Source organism: Squalius cephalus, assembly GCF_949319135.1.
Source record: "Squalius cephalus genome assembly, chromosome: 20".
Classification (NCBI taxonomy): domain Eukaryota; kingdom Metazoa; phylum Chordata; class Actinopteri; order Cypriniformes; family Leuciscidae; genus Squalius; species Squalius cephalus.
The window spans coordinates 35622359-35639858 of NC_137141.1; the positions used below are offsets into that span (position 1 = coordinate 35622359).

A 17500-nucleotide genomic window follows, 5' to 3' on the forward strand; every position below is an offset into this window, starting at 1 on the left:
CTCACACACCTCACACACCTCCACCTGCCGGAGCTCGTCTGCTGTCCGAGGTCTCGGAGAGGGTCCGGCCGTTCCTGGCACTAAAGCCCGGTCGGGTCGAGCTGCCCAGACGAGTGCAGTGTCTCCTCCAGGCCCACCAGGGTCCAGTGAACACACTGCAGTGGAGTCCAGTGGATCATCTCAGTCACCTGCTGCTCTCGGCCTCCATGGACTACACCTGCAAGGTATGAACCTAACACAACCCAACCTAACCCAACCTGACACAACCTATCTCAACCCAACCTATCTCAACCCAACAAAAAACATAACACTCACAATCTAACCTAACCCAACCCAACCTAATCTAACTTTACCCAACAAAACCTAACCTAACCCAACCTGACACAACCTAACCTAACCTAACCCAACCTGACACAACCTAACCTAACCCAACCCAACCTAAGCTAACTTTACCCAACAAAACCTAACCCAACCTAACCTTATGTAGCCTAACCTAACCCTACAAAAAACATAACACTACTCAACCTAACCCAAATTAACCTAATCTAAGCCAACCTAATCTAACCCAACCTAATCTAACCCAACCTAATCTAACCCAACCTAACTCAACCAAACCCAACCCAACCTAGCCTAGCCTAGCACAACACAACACAGTCAGCCGCCTCTTCTATAGGTGTTCACTCTTGGGGAAATAAGGATTACACTCTTCATTCCCAGTGTTAGCAGTAAGGCACTCGAGGCTGTGCTGTATCGGGAATAAGTCACGGATGAAGGGCGTTGTCCGGCTCGAGTCAGCCGTGACCTATTCCCGATACAGCACAGCCTCGAGTGCTTTACTGCTTTTATAAAACGGTTACCACACAATACAAATATTAAAGCCGAAAAATATGCATCTATGCAACTTTCATGAAGTAAAACCACTAAAAGCATTCCTTCCACTGGAAAAACTAGTCCCTGACTGTAAACAGCAACAGAAGTTACAGACATTATTTCACCAGTAGATGGAGACAAAGACCGTCTTCATGAGCGAGTCAGTCGGTAGAGGAGACTTTTACACTGAGAGGACTCACACGTGTGATCACGGAGAAGGAAGACGCACCTGATAGATGACTAAGGCACGGGAACCCCTGAACTGTTAAAAAGGACAAGATTATTTATTATGAATATAGGACTGACCTGAAGGACAATGCTATATCTACTGTAAATGCAGGAACACTCGATCTCCCACAATACTCGACTCTAGCTTTAACGAACAATATCAATGAGCACATGTGTTGACGTTGCTAAGAGTGGTTGCTAGGGGTGTTGTGTAGTGATACACACAGAACCGTTGTGTGAAGCGGTCATGCCGTGTGTTACCGGGAGTAAAACACAGCTATTGACCAATCAGAATCAAGGATTGGAACTAACCGTTTTACAACACAGCTTAACTATACATTTAAGTACCGAGTAATATTAATGATCAACATCTGGGTCAGGGTTAGTCGCATAATTTACATGTGAAATATGTAACAAGGGAACTAGATCGCCTAAATCAGTGAAGCAATCGCAGAATTAGGATTATATTAGTCACATAAACGCCTGATTGTTCATCTAACCCCGTAAGGCCAACACTAGAGGAATCCAGTTTCATCATTAAAAATAAATTATCATTAAATCTATGCATGATAATTATCCACCTCATTTTTTATGAGGATCTTAGCATTTCCATCCAGCATTTTTTTATTCAGTATCACACAAATCAATAAAGCCTGTGGATGTGAACACACTGGGGTTCAGGACCAGACGAGTGTGTGTTCATGTGTGTGTTCATGTGTGTGTCCCTGCGATGCGGCTCCATCACGGTCAGGTGAATATGTGTGTCGAGACCCAGGAGATGTGTGTCATGTCCTCAGGAAAGGTGAACTCACACACACACACACACACACACACACACACACACACACACACACACACACACACACACACACACACTGAACAATATAACCAACCGTTCAGATATTCATGAGAAATGTTCACCGAGGACTGATGGAAGGATCGATGAACCAGAGACTGGGAACTAAACCCGTCCTGTTTCTGCTGGGTTATAATTCATAATTCATCTGTAGTGTGTGTGTGTGTGTGTGTGTGTGTGTGTGTGTGTGTGTGTGTGTGTGTGTGTGTGTGTGTGTGTTGACTTCAGTCTGTTTCTGCTGGATCTGATTGTGAGGTGATGTTGATCACGGACAGCTTGTTCTGCCCACAGAGGAAATGAGAACCAACACTATCAGATGCTGTTTCGTGTGTGTGTGTGTGTGTGTGTGTGTGTGTGTGTGTGTGTGTGTGTGTTTAATAATGAAGCATGTCTGGAGGGTCGAGGAGCGTCTCTCAGTCTGTATCTGTCTCGTTACAGGACGTTCACTCTTCCTCTCCCCGCCGGCTTTATCTGTCGGGATTCGGGATGATTCCTGTTCAGTTCAACACTACAGAAAACACCAAAACTCATGCTTTTATTTAAACCTCTATTGCATCTCGTCAGAATGAAAGCCCGTTTCCAGCACAGCAGGAAAACAGTCATCAGGCTTTGATAAATCATAATTTTGACTTTTTATTCCAGAATCATGACTTAGTATAATTTTGTAATTTCATAATTTCTACTCTTAAGTTTTACTTTTGTCATAATTATGTAGCATGTCATAATTTTGACTTATGTCAATTTTGATTTTTTTCATAATTATGACAGTCTTAAATATGACTCATAATTTTGTCATCATTTACTTAATGTCATAATTTCGACTTTGTGTCTCATAATTGACTTTTTTACTTTTTATGACAATTTTGACCAAAAACTCTAATTATGTCTAGTATGTCATAATTCAGAGTTTTAATGTTATGAAGTCAGATGTACCTGTTATTATGACTTTTTATGCCATAAATATGACTCATAATTTTGATTTATGTCATAATTAAGATTTACCAAAGCATGATTTTGTCCCTTGTGTGGCAGAAATGGGCTTTCATATGTTAGAAACTAAACGAATATAAAATATGTCAAATTCTGAAATCCTGTTGTGAAATAATTCCTCTCTTTCTGTTTTTGGGTCAAATTGACCCACATATTTTTATGTTAAAAAACAGTTGCACATAGACAGAAAAGTAAACTGAAAAAAAGTAACTCAGCGTTTTTCAAGCCGGTTTTGGCACTTGCTGTGCGAACACAAAAAAAAAAATTATGGACATGATCTGAACAGGTTTAATGGTCCTGTATAGTCCCACGTGAGCTCCTCGCGGTCAGAAATGAGCGCATTGGAAATGAATGTTTGACGAGTTTCCTCTAGTGGAAGCGTTCGGTACTGCAGTCGAACACACTCTCACGGAAAGACCATTTACTGAGATATCAAGCTCACATTTTTAACACAACTTGTTTTTATGGCTTTGATTTTCTAACAGTTTTAGAGTAAAACATGTTTTTGAAAATATATATTTCATATAAAATTACTAAATACAAGTTAGGTAAAATTCTGTAACTTTAAATTCTCTTTTTTAAACTTTTTCACAATTTATGTTGGAAATGTAATTTTCAGGTCTATGCTCAAAAAGTGCATAAATGGGTTATAAATACAGCGTAAATATAATTTAGTACCATAAAATCCCCTAAAAATACAAAATATTAAATAAAAAACATTTTCGAACTAAACTATAGTACATTCATTTCATTGAAATAAAAAAATAAATTTCGGTCATTTGTGAGCGACACGTGAAGAGCCTCAGAGGGTTAATAGAGTCACGGTGCAGTGATACTGGCGTTCTCGTTGAGCTGAACGTGTGTGTGTTTGTAGGTGTGGGACGGTGTTGGCGGTGGGCGGAGCTTACGCACTTACTCCGCCCACAGGGGCGCGGTCCGTGATGCGTGTTGGCTGCCGTGTGGGCGTCGCCTCCTCTCGGGGTCGTTCGACGGTACGACGGCGCTCACTGACGCGGAGACGGGTGAGTAGTGAGTGAGTGTGAGGAGAGCAAAATAAAGTAAACTGTGACATATTACACCCAATAACTCTTCAGACAGCGACTACCAGTGACATTTATAAACAAGACAGCGACTACCAGTGACATTTATAAACATTTGGGAGCAGTAATGATTGGGACACTTTGAGCTGATCATGTTTTGCTGAAGTGTGTTTTCTTTAATTGCTAATGCTCTTTTTACACACAGACTGAACACAATGAAGCATTGCTTGGTGATTGGTTGAGCTAAACTGGTATTATCTAATTGTGTAGTTAAATTTAACAGCTGACAGATATTCAACATAATTCATGTGTGAGACAGTCTAACAGAAGGACGGACAAAACCAGTCAAATATCAACTGAGTTCTGCTCATATTTATTACCATTTTCTGAACTATAGCGAATAAACTGATGATGTGAGAAATGTTGAAGGTGTGTGAGTAAATGTTGGTTTGACTGTGTGTGTGTGTGTGTGTGTGTGTGTGTGTGTGTGTGTGTGTGTGTGTGTGCAGAGAGACGGAGGATTCAGATCATCATCATCATGATTGTTTGATGTTTTCCAGCACAAATATCCAAAGATTCTTAAATCATTCATAAATGTTTACAGGAGAGGCGAAATGATCGTTCAGCTGCTCATCACGAGAGACGTGCTTCTTATCGGCCGTCAGAGAATCACAGTCATTAATGAAAAACACGGAGGACGCGTGTTAATTATGCAGGAGATGACGATCGGCTCCACAAACACCAGCGCATTCTCACAAGAGCATCTCGTGTGTTAAACTAATAGTAACTAATGTTAACAAATCAGATCTTATTGTGAAGTGCTACAAAAAAACCTGAAGTTTCATCAGAGGCTGAAATCAAATCAAACTTGGTCATATGCAAATCTTCTCATTAATATGCATGAGTTGATCGTCATATGAATCGCGTCACAGTTAATAAAGAAGCGCTGCTTCACCAACATTCACAGTTCGTCCTCAAACATATTCCACAGTTTCCATTTTGCAAAATTAGTCAATTATGAAACTAATTCACATTTAGCTCTTCAGAAGAATAGAGTCATTATGGTTCTCGTCTGATAGTGTCACTGCAGTCAAATTAATAATATTACTGAATATTGAGTGTCTTTGAAACTAAAGTAGCGACACTAAATTGACTGACTGCATGATTGATTGGTTGGTTGGTTGGTTGGTTGGTTTATTGATTGATTGATTGATTGATTGGTTGTTTGGTTTATTGATTTGATTGATTGATTGACTGATTAATTGATTGGTTGGTTGGTTTATTTATTGATTAATTGATTTGGTTGGTTGATTGATTGGTTGGTTGGTTGATTGATTGATTGATTGATTGGTTGGTTGATTGGTTGATTGATTGATTGATTGGTTGGTTTATTGATTTGATTGATTGATTGGTTGGTTGGTTGGTTGGTTGGTTGGTTGATTGGTTGGTTGATTGATTGATTGATTGATTGATTGGTTGGTTTATTAATTCATTGATTTGGTTGGTTGGTTGATTGGTTGATTGATTGATTGATTGATTGGTTGGTTGGTTGGTTGATTGATTGATTGGTTGATTGATTGATTGGTTTATTGATTGGTTGGTTGGTTGATTGATTGATTGATTGGTTGGTTGATTGATTGATTGGTTGGTTGATTGATTGGTTAATTGATTGATTGATAGATTGATTGATTGATTGATAGATTGGTTGGTTGGTTGGTTGGTTGATTGATTGATTGATTGATTGATTGATTGATTGATTGATTGGTTGGTTTATTTATTGATTCATTGATTTGGTTGGTTGATTGATTGGTTGATTGATTGATTGGTTGGTTGGTTGGTTGATTGATTGGTTGATTGATTGATTGGTTTATTGATTGGTTGGTTGGTTGGTTGATTGATTGATTAATTGATTTGGTTGATTGATTGATTGATTGATTGATTGATTGGCCGATGTCTCCTCAGGTCAGACCGTCGCTCAGATGGACAACGGTTTTAAGGTGACCTGCGTCGCCCCGCGACCTTCTGACCCCGACGTGTTCCTGAGTGGCGGCTTCAGTTCAGAGGTCAAAGCCTGGGACGCCCGCTGCCGGAAGGTCAGTCTGATTCCAACCCTTCCCATGAGCCTTTGCTGTGAGCGTGTGTCTCAGGTGCTGTGTGTCGCAGGTGCTGCGCGTGTATAAAGCTGCGGTTCAGCAGACGCTGGACGTCGTGTTCCTGAGCGGCGGCCGAGAGTTCGTGAGCAGCACCGACGCCGTGAGCCGAGACTCGGCCGAGCGAACGCTCATCGCCTGGGACTTCCAGACCTCCGCCAAACTCTCCAACCAGATATTCCACGTGAGAGCCTTCCCTGAGGACACGCACACATCCACGCAGACACACTAGAAAAGGGTGATTTCCTTTTAGAACGCTAGGGCTCTATGATTTACATGCGGGAAAACAGGGACGGAATCCACTCATACCAACTGAATTTACTGTATAACGCAGAATTTCACAGAATTTGTCATTTTAATGAATAAATAAAAATCAGGTCAGAACACTTAAATCAAATCAGGATATATTCTAGTGTCTGTGAATATTAAACTGCAAAAACACTATTTAAATATTACACCTGCATGTGTGTGTGTCTGTGTGTGTAATTCCACATTCTCACACACTGAAGCACGCGTGTGTGAGGACATGAACACACAAACTTCATCTGAGAGTCACTTCAGAATTTTACCGTTTCATTTGAGAAAAACGTTCGTCACATAATAACAATAAACACACTCAGAAGTCTTCACGGCAACCCGACAAAATAAAAGTTCGTTTAACTTGAAGAAATTATGACAGAAATATTTTACTGTTGTTGGGGGGGGGGGGATTCCTAGAAATGAGAAGTAAATTTTTTTTGTTTTAATGAATTCAATTAATTAGACTTGCTTTTTGATTATTAAAATTAAGTTAAACCATTTAAATGGAACCCAGAAAACTTAAACAGAAAACAAAGAATTTGGTAAAAGTACAAAATGTATTTTTTAAGGACCCTAAACATGTAATTTTTGTTAAACTTTTAAAAGTTTGTTAAAGTTAAATTGTATGTTTCGTTGTTTCAATTAATTAGACATTCTTTTTGATTACAAAATTTTTATTTAATCGTTAAAATGGAGTCAAATTTTTTTTCAAAAATGTCTGAAATTTTCTTGTTGTTGATTATGTTGTTGTTGCTGTTTATGTTGCTGTTTATGTTGCTGTTTATGTTTGTTGTTGTGTTAGGAGCGCTACACCTGCCCGAGTCTGAGCGCTCACCCGCTGGACGCTAGCTTCATCGCTCAGACTAACGGCGGCTACATCGCGCTGTTCTCCGCTCAGAGGCCGTACCGCATGAACAAGAGACGCCGATACGAGGGTCACAAGGTCAGCGCCAAATCACGTCACATGATCACCCGCATATTCCTGTGAAGGCCTCCTTCACCTCTGTACTGATAAACCTTGTCAAAATTATTCCAGGTCACATGGACACGCGGAAGCGACAAAAAACCTGTATTATGAATTTTTAAGGCCAGACGAGTAATTTGTCGATGTCAGTTTGTAAAGAAAGACACACGCCTGCGCACATATATTCACACACTCATACCTATATAGTTAAAGCGCTGTATAAATGAAGGAGACTTGGCTTGACTGGAAGCTCTGGTCTCATTGGTTGCAGGTGGAGGGTTTCGCAGTGCATTGTGGGTTCTCTGCAGACGGAAGCGTGCTCGTCTCTGGCAGCTCTACAGGATCCGTTCACTTCTACGACTACCAGAGCTCACGGCCCCTGAAGACGCTGGACGCTCATGAACACGCGTGTGTGTGTGCCGCGCTCCACCCCGTGTTGCCCGCCGTCACGGCCACCTGTGATTGGACAGGAGAGATCAAGATATGGACCTGATCCTTCTCCTGCACAAGGACATTCAGTAATAACAAACAGCTGTATAGTCATGTGACACGGAACATTTCCTTTCTTTCCTTTCAATGCTTTCATTGATTAAATATGAAGCTTTTCCTTATGAAAACATATGATGTTATACAGAAAAATCTGTTGATAGAAATATATCCATGCATCTCGACACAATCATATTCATCTCGACACAATCATATTCAGTCATATTCATGTGTTGGAGATCACAGCGCTTCAGTGGAACAACATCTTACAGGCTCTCGCAGTTTTATATGGAGGAGATCTGATGTCCATTACAGCTGGAAAACACACATCTTTCTAATACAGATCTTCTGTGTGTGTGTGTCTGTGTGTGTGTGTGTGTGTGTGTGTGTGTGTGTGTGTGTGTGTGTGTGTGTGTGTGTGTGTGTGTGTGTCTGTCTGTGTGTGTGTGTGTGTGTGTGTGTGTGAGTGTGTGTGTGTGTGTGTGTGTGAGTGTCTGTCTGTCTGTGTGTGTGTGTGTGAGTGTCTGTGTGTGTGTGTGTGTGTGTGTGTGTGTGTGAGTGTCTGTCTGTGTGTGTGTGAGTGTCTGTGTGTGTGTGTGTGTGTGTGTGTGTGTGTGTGTGTGTGTGTGAGTGTGTGTGTGTGTGTGTGTGTGTGTGTGTGTGTGTGTGTGTGTGTGTGTGTGAGTGTCTGTCTGTGTGTGTGTGTGTGTGTGAGTGTCTGTGTGTGTGTGTGTGTGTGTGAGTGTCTGTGTGTGTGTGTGTGTGTGTGTGTGTGTGTGTGTGTGTGTGGCTACTGAATGTTACATGGTTTATTCACTGATGACATTAACATTAGTTAACATGAATTAACAGTGAAGACATTTATTAATCTTAGTTCATCTCTAATTTACTCATCGATTCACACTAACAAACGACATTAAAACAAGTTCATCGTTCAGATTTATTTAGTAAAGAGAAATACAGTAAAAATATGTAAACGTGTGTGAAGGAGTTTTTCCTGTAATGTTGTCGGTCAGATCATGAGGCTGAACATCTGAACTCGGGATTCCTCCGTGAGGATCTTCCTTCATTCCTCTCACACTCACATTCACACTCGGATCACAGTGAAGGTTCTCCCATCATGCATGCCGATATACTGGAGTCACTTCAGCTTTTCTACAATCCATCCCTTCCTCACAATGACCCGAACATTAAATCCTTTCTCTGGTGGATGTTCGTTTCCTCCAGCGCTTCCACAGTGAAACGCGTTTCCTAATACAGTTCCAACACTGGATTCTCCTAATATCCTGTGATCTCGGCCAGTTCCATTAATTAGACGTCACATATAATTTGGTAGTTAAATGTAAAGTTTTGCACATTTTAATTCTGCTTTTTATCATTATTAATCACTTTCCTGTAGCTCAGTGGTAAGAGCATTGCGCTAATAACGCAAGGTTGTGGGTTCGATCCCAGGGGATTGCACATACCTATGTATAAATGTATAGGATGCAATGTAAGTCGCTTTGGATAAAAGCGTCTGCCAAATGCATAAATGCAATGCATAAATGTAATCAGACATTTACATCATAACTGTACTTGCTGTATGTTCAGGGAATCACACACACGACACACTTGCTTCTTCACGCCCACTTGAAATACGTCATATGTCAAAGTGTTACCAGTTCATGAACACTGATGGTTAGTTAAGCAGCGTCCATACAGCTGTGATGGATGGATGCACTTTTATGATGGATAGATGCACTTTTATCATGGATGGATGCACTTTTATCATGGATGGATGCACTTTTATGATGGATGGATGCACTTTTATGATGGATAGATGCACTTTTATGACGATAGATGCACTTTTATGATGGATGGATGCACTTTTATCATGGATGGATGCACTTTTATGATGGATGGATGCACTTTTATTATGGATGCACTTTTATGATGGATGGATGCACTTTTATGATGGATGGATGCACTTTTATCATGGATGGATGCACTTTTATGGACTTAAAAACAGAAACAGCGATTCACTGCCATTATAAAGCTTGGAAGAGCCAGGGCATTTTCTTAATATAACTCTGATTGTATTCGTGTGAAAGAAGAATGTCATATACACCTAGGATGACTTGAGGGTGAGTAAATCATGGGCTAATTTTCATTTTTTGGTGAACTATCCCTTTAAAAAAGTGAAATCATAATCAAGCACACCCAAACACTGATGGTTAGTTAAGCAGCGTTCCATACAGCTGTGCTCTGTTAAGACTGTCTTTACGACTGAGTCCCGTGTTTCCAAACTTTCGATGCCGTGGCGTGTTTTTCCGGAGATCCCTCTTGTAGTGCTGAGCGTCCCGACTCTGGTCGAGAGACTCGTTGGAGTTGCTGGGACTTCCGTCTGTGTAATCTCTCCGTAAAGCTCCTTCAGTCATGCTCGGCTTGTCTTTGGAGAACCAGCTCGAGTCCTGACCGGAGCGGAACATCAAGCCGCTCTTTAAAGCGTTCAGGCTGATCTTCGGGTTCAGTGCAGGACTGGGTCCGGCTGACGCAGGGAACTGTGGAACTGGTGCGTGTGCTTGGAAAACGCGCTCTTCCTCCGGGAAGCTGTTGTAAAGCGGACCCTGTTTTATCTTAGTGGGTCGGACTGCAAAGTTCCGCTCTTGGAAACTGAAGGCTTCAGGACTGCAGAAGAAGGAGTTCACGTCTTCAACGCTCATCTGATGCCAGCTCCCCGTCGGGACGCTCCTATTCCCGCGGGAACTGTATCCATGTGCCGGAGAACCTCCGTTCGGTGAGCCGTGAGAAACGTGTCTTGACTTAGGAAAACCTGGATGTTCCTTTCCAAACGTTGAGTTCTTGTGCTCATAGTCTCCGTCATGCCAGTCCGTGAACAGATTCTGCTGGGATGAGGACGATACGTGAGCCGGATCATCCAACGCTGTGCTAAAGCTGGAGTGCCGGATGGAAGCCGGAAGAGATCCGAAAGGAAAAGCGTCTTCGTGTAAAGAGAAACTATGAGGGAAACTCTGGTCTTCCGGGTTGCAGTCGGAGAGTCCTCGGATCCGGCGCTCGTGCCGACGCTCATCCGCGGGACAGTATAGCGCTGTGTCGCTGCAGGACAGGTCTGACGACTTACATGCCGCGCGCCGCTGAACTTTATCCGCGATTGACGGGAACTCTTGAGGACTCGGGGAGCGTGTGACCGGACAGCTTCTCCCGGGCTCCGGTTTCTCCAGGACTCGGCCGATGACGGCGGTGGGAACGGCATCTGAGCCGGAGTGACGGAGCACTACGCTCTGCTTCTCCATGTGGGAACTGACTCGCTCCTGCAGATCTGCGGGAAGCTGAAAACACACACACACACACACACAGAGACACCAATGAGAGAGACTTGTAAATGTCTCGTATGTAAAGTATGTATGTAAAGAAGAAATGCACCATGTAATCACACTCGTATCTGTTTTCTACAGAGCCCTTAAAGGGACATGGTGATCGAAAATAGTTAAACATTTGCATTCTCTCGCAAAACATTTGCGTTCCCCTGAGAAACATTTGCGTTCTCTATTATTATTAACATTTGCGAACTATTGCTTTCTTTCGTAAAACTATTGCGTTCTCTCGTAAAACTATTGCGTTCTCTCGTAAAACTGTTGTGTTCTTTCATAAAACTTTTTTTTTTATATATATATATTGTTTTTTGGTGATTTTTGCCTTTTATTGTGACGGGGGACGGGATCGGGAAAGGTCCACGAGCCGGGACTCGAACTCGGATCGCCCGAGCGCAACGGCGCTACATATCGGCACACTGACAACGAGGCCATCGGCGCCGACCTTTCATAAAACTATTGCGTTCTTTCATAAAACTATTGCGTTCTCTCATAAAGCTGTTGCGTTCTTTCAGAAAACTATTGCATTTGTAAAACTATTTTGTTCTCTACTAAAACTATTGCATTCTTACGTAAAACTATTTCTTTCTTTCATAAAACTGCGTTCTCTCATAAAACTATTGCATTCTCTCACAGAACTGTGTAAAATATTAATCAGTTCTAATTTTTTTTCAATTTAAGTTTTTTAATTTTTCAGCTAATATTTATATTTAATTTGATTTAATTTTCATTTCAATTAATGAAAACCATTTTTTCTAGTTGAAGTGTTGAAGAGCACTGAATGAGAGCATGCATCATGGATTCACACTGATTGTGCGATCACATCTGAGATTGGATGAATCATATGAAGGATGATCTCTCTGTTCTCTCTCTGATGAACTGTTCATGAAGCGTTTCAGTAAACGGACTCTATCAGCAATAAAACAGCACATTTCTCTTTCTGTCACCATCAAAAGAAGCAGAAACCCGTCGGGCCTCCAAGAGAAAGAGAGAGAAAGAAATCAGTGCATTTGAAACCTGTGACCGCAGAATGAAAGTGGAAAGGATTCGCTGCGCCTCTGACTTTCTCGAAGGTTGTGCTATTTTTAGGATCAGTTTTCCTCAGAAAAAGCTCATTTTTGGCCCCCATGAGGAAAACAGCTTTTAAAACGGGATAGTGAGTGTGTGTTTGAGAGAGAGAGAGAGAGAGAGAGAGAGAGAGAGAGAGTGTGTGTGTGTACCTCAGACAGTCTGTGTACTCTGTAAGGAGATTTCCCGCACTGGAGAAGTTGAGCCGCCAGATTACAGTCTTTCCTGTACATATCCTGCAGAAAAACACAAACCAATCCTGCCATCAGACTTACATGATTTAATTTGGCAAATGATCATTCAATACACAACTCTCAGTTTATCAATATTAGACATTGATAATTTACTGACAAACACAGAAAACGAACGTCTTTACACTTAAGTTTACGGTCCAATTATTATCCCACTATTAACTAGTTGCTTATTATCATGCATATTACTAGGATATTGTCTGTTTATTAGTACTTATAAAGCACATATTAATGCCTAATTATGCATGATTATATTCTACATTCCTTAATCACCAAATATCTAAACTTAACAACTACCTTACTAACTAATAAGCAGTAATTAAGACTTTATTGGTGCAAAAGTCGTAGGTGTGTATTACGTACGCTATCCGCTCAGGTGTGTGTTACGATCCGCTCAGGTGTGTGTTACGTACGTTATCCGCTCAGGTGTGTGTTACATACGTTATCCGCTCAGGTGTGTGTTACGTACGTTATCCGCTCAGGTGTGTGTTACGTACGTTATCCGCTCAGGTGTGTGTTACGTACGTTATCCGCTCAGGTGTGTGTTACATACGTTATCCGCTCAGGTGTGTGTTACGTACGTTATCTGCTCAGGTGTGTGTTACGTACGCTATCCGCTCAAGTGTGTGTTACGTACGTTATCCGCTCAAGTGTGTGTTACGTACGTTATCCGCTCAGGTGTGTGTTACGTACGTTATCCGCTCAGGTGTGTGTTATGTACGTTATCCGCTCAGGTGTGTGTGTTACATACGCTATCCGCTCAAGTGTGTGTTGCGTACGTTATCCGCTCAAGTGTGTGTTACGTACGTTATCCGCTCAGGTGTGTGTTACGTACGTTATCTGCTCAGGTGTGTGTGTTACATACGCTATCCGCTCAAGTGTGTGCTACGTACGTTATCCGCTCAGGTGTGTGTTACGTACGTTATCCGCTCAGGTGTGTGTTACGTACGTTATCCGCTCAGGTGTGTGTTACGTACGTTATCCGCTCAGGTGTGTGTTATGTACGTTATCCGCTCAGGTGTGTGTGTTACATACGCTATCCGCTCAAGTGTGTGTTGCGTACGTTATCCGCTCAAGTGTGTGTTACGTACGTTATCCGCTCAGGTGTGTGTTACGTACGTTATCCGCTCAGGTGTGTGTTACATACGCTATCCGCTCAAGTGTGTGCTACGTACGTTATCCACTCAGGTGTGTGTTACGTACGTTATCCGCTCAGGTGTGTGTTACGTACGTTATCCGCTCAGGTGTGTGTTACGTACATTATCCGCTCAGGTGTGTGTTACGTACGTTATCCGCTCAGGTGTGTGTTACGTACGTTATCCGCTCAGGTGTGTGTTACGTACATTATCCGCTCAGGTGTGTGTTACGTACGTTATCTGCTCAGGTGTGTGTTACGTACGCTATCCGCTCAAGTGTGTGTTACGTACGTTATCCGCTCAAGTGTGTGTTACGTACGTTATCCGCTCAAGTGTGTGTTACGTACGTTATCCGCTTAAGTGTGTGTTACGTACGTTATCCGCTCAAGTGTGTGTTACGTACGTTATCCGCTCAGGTGTGTATTACGTACGTTATCCGCTTAAGTGTGTGTTACGTACGTTATCCGCTTAAGTGTGTGTTACGTACGCTATCCGCTCAGGTGTGTGTTACGTACGTTATCCGCTCAGGTGTGTGTTACGTACGTTATCCGCTCAAGTGTGTGTTACGTACGTTATCCGCTCAAGTGTGTGTTACGTACGTTATCCGCTCAAGTGTGTGTTACGTACGTTATCCGCTCAGGTGTGTATTACGTACGTTATCCGCTTAAGTGTGTGTTACGTACGTTATCCGCTTAAGTGTGTGTTACGTACGCTATCCGCTTAAGTGTGTGTTACGTACGCTATCCGCTCAGGTGTGTGTTACGTACGTTATCCGCTCAAGTGTGTGTTACGTACGTTATCCGCTCAGGTGTGTGTTACGTACGTTATCTGCTCAGGTGTGTGTTACGTACGTTATCCGCTCAAGTGTGTGTTACGTACGTTATCCGCTCAGGTGTGTGTTACGTACGTTATCCGCTCAGGTGTGTGTTACGTACGTTATCCGCTCAGGTGTGTGTTACGTACGTTATCCGCTCAGGTGTGTGTTACGTACGTTATCCGCTCAGGTGTGTGTTACGTACGTTATCCGCTCAGGTGTGTGTTACGTACGTTATCCGCTCAGGTGTGTGTTACGTACGTTATCCGCTCAGGTGTGTGTTACGTACGTTATCCGCTTAAGTGTGTGTTACGTACGTTATCCGCTCAAGTGTGTGTTACGTACGTTATCCGCTCAGGTGTGTATTACGTACGTTATCCGCTTAAGTGTGTGTTACGTACGTTATCCGCTTAAGTGTGTGTTACGTACGCTATCCGCTCAGGTGTGTGTTACGTACGTTATCCGCTCAAGTGTGTGTTACGTACGTTATCCGCTCAGGTGTGTGTTACGTACGTTATCTGCTCAGGTGTGTGTTACGTACGTTATCCGCTCAAGTGTGTGTTACGTACGTTATCCGCTTAAGTGTGTGTTACGTACGTTATCCGCTCAAGTGTGTGTTACGTACGTTATCCGCTCAAGTGTGTGTTACGTACGTTATCCGCTCAGGTGTGTATTACGTACGTTATCCGCTTAAGTGTGTGTTACGTACGTTATCCGCTTAAGTGTGTGTTACGTACGCTATCCGCTCAGGTGTGTGTTACGTACGTTATCCGCTCAGGTGTGTGTTACGTACGTTATCCGCTCAAGTGTGTGTTACGTACGTTATCCGCTTAAGTGTGTGTTACGTACGTTATCCGCTCAAGTGTGTGTTACGTACGTTATCCGCTCAGGTGTGTATTACGTACGTTATCCGCTTAAGTGTGTGTTACGTACGTTATCCGCTTAAGTGTGTGTTACGTACGCTATCCGCTTAAGTGTGTGTTACGTACGCTATCCGCTCAGGTGTGTGTTACGTACGTTATCCGCTCAAGTGTGTGTTACGTACGTTATCCGCTCAGGTGTGTGTTACGTACGTTATCTGCTCAGGTGTGTGTTACGTACGTTATCCGCTCAAGTGTGTGTTACGTACGTTATCCGCTCAGGTGTGTGTTACGTACGTTATCCGCTCAGGTGTGTGTTACGTACGTTATCCGCTCAGGTGTGTGTTACGTACGTTATCCGCTCAGGTGTGTGTTACGTACGTTATCCGCTTAAGTGTGTGTTACGTACGTTATCCGCTCAAGTGTGTGTTACGTACGTTATCCGCTCAGGTGTGTATTACGTACGTTATCCGCTTAAGTGTGTGTTACGTACGTTATCCGCTTAAGTGTGTGTTACGTACGCTATCCGCTCAGGTGTGTGTTACGTACGTTATCCGCTCAAGTGTGTGTTACGTACGTTATCCGCTCAGGTGTGTGTTACGTACGTTATCTGCTCAGGTGTGTGTTACGTACGTTATCCGCTCAAGTGTGTGTTACGTACGTTATCCGCTTAAGTGTGTGTTACGTACGTTATCCGCTCAAGTGTGTGTTACGTACGTTATCCGCTCAGGTGTGTGTTACGTACGTTATCTGCTCAGGTGTGTGTTACGTACGTTATCCGCTCAAGTGTGTGTTACGTACGTTATCCGCTTAAGTGTGTGTTACGTACGTTATCCGCTCAAGTGTGTGTTACGTACGTTATCCGCTCAGGTGTGTGTTACGTACGTTATCCGCTCAGGTGTGTGTTACGTACGTTATCCGCTTAAGTGTGTGTTACGTACGTTATCCGCTTAAGTGTGTGTTACGTACGCTATCCGCTCAGGTGTGTGTTACGTACGTTATCCGCTCAAGTGTGTGTTACGTACGTTATCCGCTTAAGTGTGTGTTACGTACGTTATCCGCTTAAGTGTGTGTTACGTACGTTATCCGCTCAGGTGTGTGTTACGTACGTTATCCGCTCAAGTGTGTTACGTACGTTATCCGCTCAGGTGTGTGTTACGTACGTTATCCGCTCAGGTGTGTGTTACGTACGTTATCCGCTCAGGTGTGTGTTACGTACGTTATCCGCTCAAGTGTGTGTTACGTACGTTATCCGCTCAGGTGTGTGTTACGTACGTTATCCGCTCAGGTGTGTGTTACGTACGTTATCCGCTCAGGTGTGTGTTACGTACGTTATCCGCTCAGGTGTGTGTTACGTACGTTATCCGCTCAGGTGTGTGTTACGTACGTTATCCGCTCAGGTGTGTGTTACGTACGTTATCCGCTTAAGTGTGTGTTACGTACGTTATCCGCTCAAGTGTGTGTTACGTACGTTATCCGCTCAGGTGTGTGTTACGTACGTTATCCGCTCAGGTGTGTGTTACGTACGTTATCCACTCAGGTGTGTGTTACGTACGTTATCCGCTCAGGTGTGTGTTACGTACGTTATCCGCTCAGGTGTGTGTTACGTACGTTATCCGCTCAGGTGTGTGTTACGTACGTTATCCGCTCAAGTGTGTGTTACGTACGTTATCCGCTCAGGTGTGTGTTACGTACGTTATCCGCTCAGGTGTGTATTACGTACGCTGTCCGCTCAGGTGTGTGTTACGTACGTTATCCGCTCAGGTGTGTATTACGTACGCTGTCCGCTCAGGTGTGTGTTACGTACGTTATCCGCTCAGGTGTGTATTACGTACGCTGTCCGCTCAGGTGTGTGTTACGTACGTTATCCGCTCAGGTGTGTGTTACGTACGTTATCCGCTCAGGTGTGTGTTACGTACGTTATCTGCTCAAGTGTGTGTTACGTACGTTATCTGCTCAGGTGTGTGTTACGTACGTTATCTGCTCAGGTGTGTGTGTTACATACGTTATCCGCTCAAGTGTGTGTTACATACGTTATCCGCTCAGGTGTGTGTTACGTACGTTATCCGCTCGCAGCTTCTGGATGGAGATCTGGGCCTCCATCAGGTGTTTCTTC

The 17500-nt window shown here is 43.1% G+C and overlaps 2 protein-coding genes across 2 annotated transcripts in view; one reads left to right on the plus strand and one right to left on the minus strand.

The window, feature by feature from the left end:
- The window catches only part of wdr25 (WD repeat domain 25), a 9450-nt gene extending 802 nt beyond the window's left edge, over nucleotides 1-8648 (plus strand). Inside the window, exons 2-7 of the mRNA XM_079852604.1 lie at nucleotides 1-224; nucleotides 3819-3966; nucleotides 5947-6077; nucleotides 6148-6318; nucleotides 7237-7377; nucleotides 7670-8648. The exon at nucleotides 1-224 is cut by the window's left edge and continues 288 nt beyond it. Coding sequence (XP_079708730.1) covers nucleotides 1-224; nucleotides 3819-3966; nucleotides 5947-6077; nucleotides 6148-6318; nucleotides 7237-7377; nucleotides 7670-7891 — 1037 coding nt within the window. The 3' untranslated portion in view covers nucleotides 7892-8648. The remainder of the gene's footprint in view (nucleotides 225-3818; nucleotides 3967-5946; nucleotides 6078-6147; nucleotides 6319-7236; nucleotides 7378-7669) is intronic.
- Nucleotides 8649-8812: 164 nt separating this feature from the next.
- begain (brain-enriched guanylate kinase-associated) overlaps nucleotides 8813-17500 on the minus strand; it is a 30836-nt gene continuing 22148 nt past the window's right edge. The window contains exons 5-7 of the mRNA XM_079852603.1: nucleotides 17446-17500; nucleotides 12476-12559; nucleotides 8813-11213 (exon numbers count right to left, since the gene is read on the minus strand). The exon at nucleotides 17446-17500 is cut by the window's right edge and continues 53 nt beyond it. Of these exons, the coding sequence (XP_079708729.1) occupies nucleotides 10098-11213; nucleotides 12476-12559; nucleotides 17446-17500 (1255 nt within the window). The 3' untranslated portion in view covers nucleotides 8813-10097. The remainder of the gene's footprint in view (nucleotides 11214-12475; nucleotides 12560-17445) is intronic.